The sequence below is a fragment of the Mastigoproctus giganteus genome, chromosome 9 (genome assembly GCF_048544385.1).
Source record: "Mastigoproctus giganteus isolate SK-2022 chromosome 9, ASM4854438v1, whole genome shotgun sequence".
NCBI classification, from domain to species: domain Eukaryota; kingdom Metazoa; phylum Arthropoda; class Arachnida; order Uropygi; family Thelyphonidae; genus Mastigoproctus; species Mastigoproctus giganteus.
Genome location: NC_143583.1, coordinates 162378007 through 162388211, shown reverse-complemented (window position 1 = coordinate 162388211; position 10205 = coordinate 162378007). Strand labels below are relative to the sequence as shown.

At 37.0% G+C, this 10205-nt stretch overlaps 1 protein-coding gene across 1 annotated transcript in view; it reads right to left on the bottom strand.

Moving 5' to 3' along the window:
- Positions 1-1266: 1266 nt before the first annotated feature.
- Positions 1267-10205, bottom strand: part of LOC150080851 (uncharacterized) — a 140037-nt gene continuing 131098 nt past the window's right edge. The window contains exon 13 of the mRNA XM_090380840.1: positions 1267-2363. Coding sequence (XP_090236966.1) covers positions 1816-2363 — 548 coding nt within the window. The 3' untranslated portion in view covers positions 1267-1815. The remainder of the gene's footprint in view (positions 2364-10205) is intronic.

The window sequence follows — 10205 nt, the reverse complement described above, 5'->3', positions numbered from 1 at the left end:
GTTACTTGCCTCAGGTTGGCATTTCTTTCAGCATTCTGTAGATACCTTAATGGTGTCTTCAATAGTTAACAAGAAAGAAAACTGCAGAATGATTTTGTTTCTTGCGCAAAATTATACAAGGAAATACAAATATCATTTTTCTCTCATCATGTCTTTATACTTCGGCATCATATATCAAAGGTTACAGCATGTTCAAGGTTGTGCTAAAAAAAATATTCCAAAATGGACCACTATTCTCCAAGGCAGTTCTGAACCATATTGTTATCATGGTTGTATCCTTGGGGTACAAACTGGGCAGTGGGGAGGGGATGAAGAGTGGTAAGCACAAAAACTCAAGCCTATAAAATTTTCAAACACTGCTGTAATTTCCCACCCACCACAACAATAAAAAAAATGCATACTAATTTGCTTATGTAATGATAAAAATATATTTTCAGTTGAATAATCTTCACAGGAATGACTGCAATAGTGGTACAATTTACATGGGAAATTTCAGAAAATGGCTCTACTAATCTTATCACATCTCAGTCTAAAATAACCTTGAGGCAATGTTAAACAAAAAAAACAATTATATGCCACAAAATGAGATAATTATAAAAGCTTCAACTAACCTTTATTTCAAGAGATACTCCATAAAATAACATTTATAAAATGACATTTTAAGTACCTTACTGCAGAAATAAAACTACCATTCACAAAACTGTCTGAATTGCACTTTATTTGAATATGATCACAAATAATGCTTAATTTTTGAATGACATTATGGAAAGCATTTAAAAAATAACACACCAAATCTGTAGAGATATTGCAATGGCCCATATCAATCCACAACTTTTAATGAAATTGGAATGTGATACTTAAAAATAATGCAATTCAAATCAATTTAGGTTCTTCAAAGTAATTCTGATATTTTTGATAATAAAATTATGGAACAGATGCAAAAATAAGGAAATCAAATTGCTGCTTTAATATACTAAAGCTATAAAGCCACTGCAATGGCCAGTAGTAATTAATCTAACTTTGGAAAAAATCTATATGGGATGCTTAAAAAATATATAACAAAAATTTAGGAGATTCAATGTAATTCTTTGTTCATTAGAAGGATCAGAGAATTCTGGTCTCACCACCAGATATTAAAATAAGTGCATATCTTCCATAAAAATTTAAAATATTTAATCATATGCAATAAGTTTCAGAGACAAATATATATATATATATATATATATATATATATATATATATATATGTGTGTGTGTGTGTGTGTGTGTGCGCACATGCACGTGTGTATCTACACACAAAATTTGATACAAAAATTTGACCACTGAAACAGTTAAAAGTACTCTATGCAACTGCCCTGATTTTATCTTTGTTTTGATTTCCTAAAATCATTTCAGAAGCATTCAAAGAATATTAGCTCAAACTTTATAGACCTAATAAATCCTTTTTCATTTTTAAAACAATAATTGCTCTACATACATACCAAGAATTTTGGTATACAGTGTAATGCCAGATCACTGAGGAGTGATGAAGAAAGATAGCAGTGAGGGAGGGGAGAGGAAAAAGAAAAATAACAGGGGACCCATTAATTATGGGAGGGGGGTTAGCATTTAACAAAGCAAACCATCATATTTACAAGTTTCAGTTTTCATACTAAACAAATCTATTTACAGATAATTCAGATCTCACTTATAAGCTCATACCTGACAGCCAGAGCTAAAGGCACTATGAACTGGCACAGAAGAATCAGTTAATAATAATAATAATAAAAAGGCATAGTTCTACAATGAATCACAGTTTTTTCCATGACTGAAATGTTTATACAATGGTCCCACAAATAAGCCTCTCTTCTGGAAGGTTTGCTTCCACGGTAGCTCTATCACCTTGGCCAACAAGTGTTGCTGATGGGTCTTCACTCCTACAAGAAGTAACTTCATTAGAATTTACAGAATAACTTGAGTCTTTTACCAAAGAGTTGGGAAGAGAAGAGTAATTTGTTGCATATGAAGAACTATCATCTCGAAGAGAAGAAGAAGGTAAAGGTAAAGAATGACTGCTGACTTCAGATATACTGTCAAGTGCAGCAGAAGGTGCATCTCTAGAAGTAGATTCTCCAGATGTTTCCCCTCTATACGAGCTTCCATCATTTCTTTGACTGTAAGGAAGCTGAGTAGTTGAATTAAAAGTACCACCTCCTCTTCTTCTGTCACCAGGTCGTAAAAGGGGAGCTGTTTCTGCCTGGCTGTTAGTATCAGAGTCAGTGTCACTGTCTGAAGTGTTTTCACCAGTTGCCACTTTGTATTTACATATAGGACAAGTCCGTTTGTTGTTGGTCAACCATGGATCAATGCACTTGCAATGATAAGCTAAAGAAAAAAATACTGTTTTCAATTTGAAAATAAATATGGGAAATGAGCTTTAAAATAATCTAGAATGATAATTCTAGCATTACCATTCTAACTAAATACATATAACAACTTAGATTTTATAAACGTAACATTATTGATTAATATATAACTTGATACGAAGTTATACAGTATAACGAAAACTCGGAGATAATACTCGATACTGGAAAAAAAATATATATATAGTGTTATAACTGCATAATTCTGTACTGAAATTGAATCGAAATCATGACTCAGACCAGAGCAGCAAAGCAAAGGCTCAAGATAATGGGAGTGCTGTGGATCAGGAGAGAACTGAGGGGGCAGTTGCGCTCTGAATCACAGCCTTTTAAAATGCACTGCTTGCTTGATATTTGTGGAAAATTCAGGTACGGGACATGATATTGCCAAAAGGAATGTCTTTGTGTATGCGCGATGTAAGGAGTGTGAGGAAATCAGGCAACAACTCAGCGCTGTTATGGGCCTATATGAGAGCTTGAAGGACAGGGTGGATGCCCCCGAAGGATTTAAACTGAGGGCCCATCAAGCTCTCAGCTGCCCACATCAACGCCAGAGCTTGCACTTGATCATCATGCAACACAGCATCAACCCCCAAGGCAGAATGCGCTGGTCCCACAGGAACTAGTAGTTGCTGGTGACTATTGTCAGGGAAACGGGAAACATGGTATGTAAAAAGGATAGGTGGACCAGGACCATGGCATGTCTGCCAGGGGCAAAGGTTGATGACATCGTAGAGTGGATATCATCTTTTAAGGGCACAAAAGGTGATGTTGTTGTACACATTGGCACTAATAATATTAAGAGAAAGAGACCGGTGGAATTACTTTACAAGTACAGGCCACTGTTGAAAACAAAGCCGTGAATTAGGGTTGAATTTGAAAGTGTCTGCAATTCTACCCAGACACGAAAGGAGAGAGTATATGATGAGAGATTATTCGATCAATTCGGCCCTGGAAAGATTATGCAAGGCTCAAGGGGTAGAATTTTTTTTCAGCCTAGTCTGTACTTGTTGACAGGAGAGTGCTTCTACAGGGATGGGATACACTTAAATAGAAAGGGTGCAAGAATATTTGCTGATGCTATCGAGGCAGTGTTAGGTGGGTCGGAAAACTGCTAGCTTGGGGGGGGATACAAGGACTAATAGATTAACAGTAGCCACTGGCAGAGGTGAAAGTGATTCTTGCACTGCTTCTATTGGAATGAGCAGCAGCCTGGAAAACAAGATGCAGGGTATTTTAGAGACTGCTGAGAGTCATTGCTCTACAAGTAAACACATGGGTTGTGTTAGGGTAGCTAAGAATATGAACAGGTACATGTATAATTGCATGTACACCAATGCTAGGAGTTTGGTAAATAAATTTGATGAATTTGAGGTGTTGCTCAAAACATCAAAGGCAGATATTGTTGGGATATCAGAGTGTCACACTCTGATATCCCAACAATGGTATATCAGTGTGTCACACAGATATAAGGAATGCAGAACTGGAACTTGGGGAGTACAATGTGTACAGGAAGGTTAGACAGGATAGGAAGGGAGGAGGGGTTATGCTATTAGTTAAGAAACACATAAAATCCAAGGACGTGAAGCCACTCAATATCGCCGGACAGTGCAGTGTCGAGTCAGTTTGGTGGGACATAAGCATTGGGAGATCAAAATTGAGAGTAGGAGTGTGTTATAGGCCTCATGACTCGGATGAGTATAATAAGAAACTGTACAGGGAAATAGAGTGGGCCAGTAAATCAGAGAGTCTTATAATGGATGATTTTAATTTCCCAGATATTGAGTGGAATTTGTGGGCTGGTCATTCACACACTAGCAAGGCTTTTGTGGATTTATTATTATTGTTATTTAGTTTTTAGGAGCATTAGCAACTAAGGCCATATTGCTCCGGGGATATGCAGTGGTCATTTCCCGAACTTTCAGCATCCTCCGTATTTGGTGGTCATGGGCTCGAACCCCATTCTGATCAAGAAGCGTGTGCTACGCACTGTTGCTCCTGCCCACCTGGCTATGGAGGTGCCTGTGTGTGGATTTATTGGACGACTGTTTTCTACATCAGCATGTTCGGGAGGCAACTAGAGGGAATAATACTCTTGATCTGATTATCAGCAGTGATTCTTCATGCATTAAGAATCTGCAGATAAAAGAACCACTAGGTGGCAGTGATCACAATGTGCTGAAGTGGGATTTACTCAAAGAGGTAACTGCCATCAGGGGTAAAGGGAAGGGTTTTTGCTTTCGTAAAGGTGACTACGGTGGTCTGAGACAGTAATTAAATTCTATACAGTGGGACCAAGTGATGATGTTACCAACAGAAAATTCAAAATGGGAAGCATTCAAAGAATTTATCTTGGAAGCTACTAGGCTTTACATACCAACTAAGTAATATTGTTCAAGGTTTACGCCAAAATGGATGTCAGATGAACTAATGAGATATATGGCAGAGAAGAAAAATGCGTGGGATACATAAATTAATGGGTGACATGGAAGCCTATGATAGATATAAGCTGATCTGTAACCAAGTCACAAAGTAGATCAGGCAGGCAAAGGCAGATTATGAGAAATGTTTGGCAAAGGATGTAAAGAAAAGCAGCAAAGAGTTCTTTACCTATGTAAACTCTAGAAGGAAAGGGATGAATCAGATTAGTCCACTGGATATTCATGGTTCAAATGTTCATGATCCTGTTCAAGAGGCAAATAAACTAAATGAGTGTTTTGCATCTACATTCACACATGAGGAGTTATTCAGGGAGTTATTCAGGAATGCCAGAGGTGAATTGAACTCTGGCAGAGAGCTAGATGATTTTGTAATAACTGAGAGGAAAGTGGAGGAGAAATTGTTGAAGATAAACGTAAAAAAAAGGCCCCTGGGGTAGATGGGAACTATCCAGTTATATTAAAGGAGGCAGCAAAGTAAGTATGCAAACCCTTAGCCATAATTATGAGAGCTTCCTTGAACTCAGGGGAGGTACCCATGGACTGGAGATGTGCAAATGTGGTCACAATTGACAAAGGAGGATCAAAGGGCAACACAAGTAATTATAGACCAACACAAGTAATGTTAGTTTAACTTCTGTTCCAGGAAAATTAATGGAGGCACTTGTTAAAGAAGCACTAATGAAGGGTTGCTCTTACAAAGAAAGGCTTAGTTTTGCAGATTACAGTGTCTGGAGACTAGGCACCTGCGAGGTGATCTGATTGAGGTGTATAAAGCTTTGAATGGTTTGAGCATGCTCAATGGTGATGGGATCCTTCCTCTTGCTCAGAATAATCACCTGGGCAGGCATACATTCAAATTGAGGAAAGATGGTTGTAGGATAGATGTGCGGAAGTTTGCCTTTAGCCAGCGGTTAGTTGATTGGTGGAACAGACTTCCATCTTTTGTTGTGGAAAGTGATAGCCTAAATAAATTTAAGGCTGAGCTGGACAGGTATTTGGAACGAACGGAGGGGTGAAATGGGAGTGTTTTTTTTTTTTTGGCTGATACTGCATAAGCTTGCTTTCTTGCATCATATGCCTCTACTAATGCTAATTCTAATCATTAATATCTAACTGATAACATAACATGCTTTGGTAAAGCAAACTCACATTGAGAAATCATGGACTTAAATTTCCATAAAAATGAATAACAATTTAAAAAAAATGAAAATTTAATGTTTCTGTAGAGATTAAAAAAAAAAAAAAAAAATCATTTAAAGTTAGTTTTTATTATTTACATTTACTACTGTTCATCATAAATGATCACACATGATAAATTCTTATATAAATTACATGCTAATCTTTCTATACAAATTAAGATTATAGTACATACTGCAGAAGGCTTGAGGAATTTATAAAATACATTAGGCACAGTATGAATTCTGTTTGATGATAAATGCCTAATATTGCATTTATCAACTTAAATATAAGAAACAAAAATGGGACATTGAATAATTTTTAGCATGTACATAATGTGCTACCATCAATGAAAGTCTGGAAAGTATTGATCTATGGGATGAACTGGAATGCCAGTTGAGGACCACGCCAAACATCCCATTAGTGGCCCAACTGGTCACTTCTGCAGGAGTGACCAGTTGGGCCACTAACTGGTCACTTCTGCAGGAGTGAATGAAGACTATATTACTGCTGCAGTCTGTTGTTTGTTGGTGGAAAGCCTACCCAGGAAGGTGGAGTGTGTCAGGGTGGCCAAAGGGAGGAGGGCAATGTGCCATTGAAGTGAGTGGCAGCGATATCAATGTGAAAACAATGTATGTGATACTTTTGGGAGGATAGTGTGTACAACAGCGGTTCCCAAACTTTTTTAACCTGTGAACCCCTTTTAACATAATATTTTTATTGAACCCCTAAGCCTATATTCATTGAAATCATATAATAGTACTGATTTTTTTATTATAAAATATTCCCAGTACTACGTTTTTATAAGTGACATTGCATAATAATAAAAATTAATATTAAGTAATATTTATACTCTGTAAAGCAGTTATTAATCAGTCCAAACTAGATTTCAAACAGGCTAAGAGTAGAAAACTTGTTTCTTGTCCAAATGGTAGCCGAACATTCTGGTCTCTTTCCAAAGCTACTGGACGAAATTTTTTCCCATCTCTGTTCCCACCTCTTTAAAAACCAGATGGTTCTGTTGCCACATTAGCCAAAGATAAAGTTGACCAGCTAGCATCCTATTTTTCTTCCAACTCATGCATTGATAATCTTGGTAAATCACCTCAAACCATTCCCAGTACACTCCACTCAATGAATCCTGTGGTTTTCCATCAAAAGTATGTTGTCATTTTGATGAATCTCTGATGCTACGAAAGCTGAACGTCCTGATGGTATTTCTCCACTTGTTCTCAAAACCTGTGTTCCTGAACATACTCCTGTTTTGTGTCGTCTTGTTTCACTTTCTTATTCCAAAGGTGTTTTTCCTTCTGCTTGGACATTTGCTCATATCCAGCCAGTTCCTAAAAAGGGTGACAAATCCCTTCTCTCTAATTATCATCCCATTGCGATTACTTCTACTCTTTCCAAAGTAATGGAGAAATCAATTAACCGCCAACTCTTAAACTACCTAGAAATCTTTCATATGATCAATGATCGCAGTATGGATTCCGTCAGTGTCGTTCCACTGGTGATATTCTGGCTTACATTACCCATCTATGGACAAATTCAATGGAAAAGTTTGGTGAAACTCAAGCCATTGCTCTTGACGTTTCAGGGGATTTTGATTATGTTTGGATAAAGGTCTTCTAAATAAACTTCTAGCCTATGGTTTTCCAGCTGTTCTTTGTAACTGGGTATCCAGTTTTCTCTCTGACTGCTCACTGCGAGTGATGGTAGACGGCTCTCTGTCTTCTAACTTCACCAATGCTGGTGTTCCCCAAGGTTCAGTTCTTTCCCCCCACTTTTTTCCTCTTTTATATTAATGGCTTTCTTCCATTGACTGGAAATCCTATCCATAGTTTTGCTGATGATAGCACATTGCTTTCAACCTGTCAGTTTGAGAAACCCTGCTCTGCTCAAACAGTTTAACTTCTCGAATATCCACTACCAATTCCTTAAATGTAGATCTCCAGGTAATTCTTCAGTGGAGAAAGAAAACTTAATTTCAATTTGCAAATTGAAATTAAGCACTGCCTTATATCTTGCAAAAAGGATTCTTCTGCTCCTATGCTTATCTTCGATGACACTCCGATTTCTAGGCAAGATCTTGGGAATTACTCTGACTTCTAATCCCTCTTGGCATAAAGCACATTACAAATATTGCTTCCTCTGCATCTAAAAAACTTGGTTTTCTCTTTCGCTCTCGGCATTACTTTTCTTCCAAATTGGTGTTGACTCTGTAGAAATCGCAAATCTGGCCTACCATGGAATACTATTCCTACATCTGGGGCGGTGTCCCCAAAACCTCTCGCAGGCCTCTAGATTCCATTCAAAAGAGGGCAGTTTTGTCAATTAATGTCTCATCTGTAACAGAGTCTCTCCACTCTCTGTCTCATAGACATTCTGTTTCTGTTGCATGCCTTTTCTATAGTTACTTGCATGGACACTGTTCTTCTGAATTGGCTTCTATAATTCCCGCTCACTCTCTCTTTCAAAGCAGTCCGAACATGTGCTGCAACCAGTCTATTTAACATGATATACTGTAACATCCTTTTACTGTCCAAGTTCAATTCCACAGAACCAACTTTTCTTCTTGCTCATTTATTCATTGAACTTCTGTTTTCTGGAACAACCTTCCTTCATACATATTTCCTGAAAATTACAATCTGCAGAAGTTCAAGTCTTATGCCAAGAAGTATTTTCTTTCTTCTTTTCAGCCTATGCATGGTACTAAGTATTATAGGTTCTAAAAAAAAAAGTACTTATACATAACATCCTTAAGAATGAAAAAAAAAAAAATTAGCACGGAAATCATATTTAAAAAAGGTTGTTTAGGCATGGCTAATGCACTTCCATCGTTTCTACTACCCAGGTATACATTGTTTGATTATATCTCATATTGTGAATACCTTCACAATGAGTTTCTGAGGTATTGCATTACTTTGAATAAGTAACTTCACCAGTGGACAAGGGTAATGTTGCTTATTCTCGGCGGATACCTCCACCAAGGTGGCACCGTTTTGAAGCTTGGCTTACTCATCAGTGGGTGGGCAGGTACCCTGTTGTTACAATAGTCACAAGTCAGTTATGAAGTACAACTCCACAATATGAGAGATGCTTGATGGTTTGCATGGTTTAATCTAAAAATATTTCTTGACTAAATGTCTAAGAGTATGAAAAAGGTTGTTTATGCATGGGTAATGCACTTCCATCATTTCTACTACCCAGGTAGTATGCATGCATCGTTTGATTATATCTCGCATTACCCATGCATAAACAACCTTTTTCATACTCAGACATTTAGTCAAGACGTAATTTTAGATATTTATTTAACATGATATACTGTAAGATAGTAAAGTGATTATAAGGAATTATTTCTTTCTTTGGCCAATTCTTTACTTCTTATTTAATTTTATTTTACTTTATTGTTTATTATTAGTTATATTTGTAGTTTTCAATAATATAGCTATGTAAATCTAAGCAGACACCATTACAGAATTTTTAGTGCAAACCCCCTGGAACACTTTTACAAACCCCTGGGGGTTCGTGAACACTGGTTGGGAACCGTTAGTGTACAACAATGAAGTTTTCTTTCAAGAGGGTTCAGAACTTTGAAAATTGGAGAAGATCACAATTGTTAACCTCATTTGTCCAATTTGGACCCAAAACTGAAAACATATGAGATCTCCATATCTACTTTCCTGTGAGGCATAATGACTGATAAAGTGTACATCATAAAACCTTCAGTGATCACGAAGAAAACTGCAATTTTGCTGTTGGTTGACTGTTAGTTGGTTATTAGTAGCCATTTCAAAAGCTAAGTTTATGATTTCTGCGAATTCTCAAATGCAACAAGTTCAACAAAATGGCACCAAATTTATCTTCACTAAGAGCAACGACAAAGTACTGCAACAATTTTATTTGAGACACCCTGTATCATCTATGTCAGTAGTCCAACTATTTTTGTTTTGTCTGTCCCTATTAAGTTACTAATTGTCCTTCTAGCAAGGGTTTCTTGGGACAGACTCCCAGAATGTCCCTACTTTTTGAAACTCTGGAAAGGTGACTCACAACAGCTGCAAGTCATATGCAAAATTACCCAAAATTACCCTCTTTCTAAGTCAATCTCCAGTAAATTTATCATGATCTTTCTTGAAATACCCCTAGTAGACACATTAATGAGGTAACTAGAGTATTGCAAATGT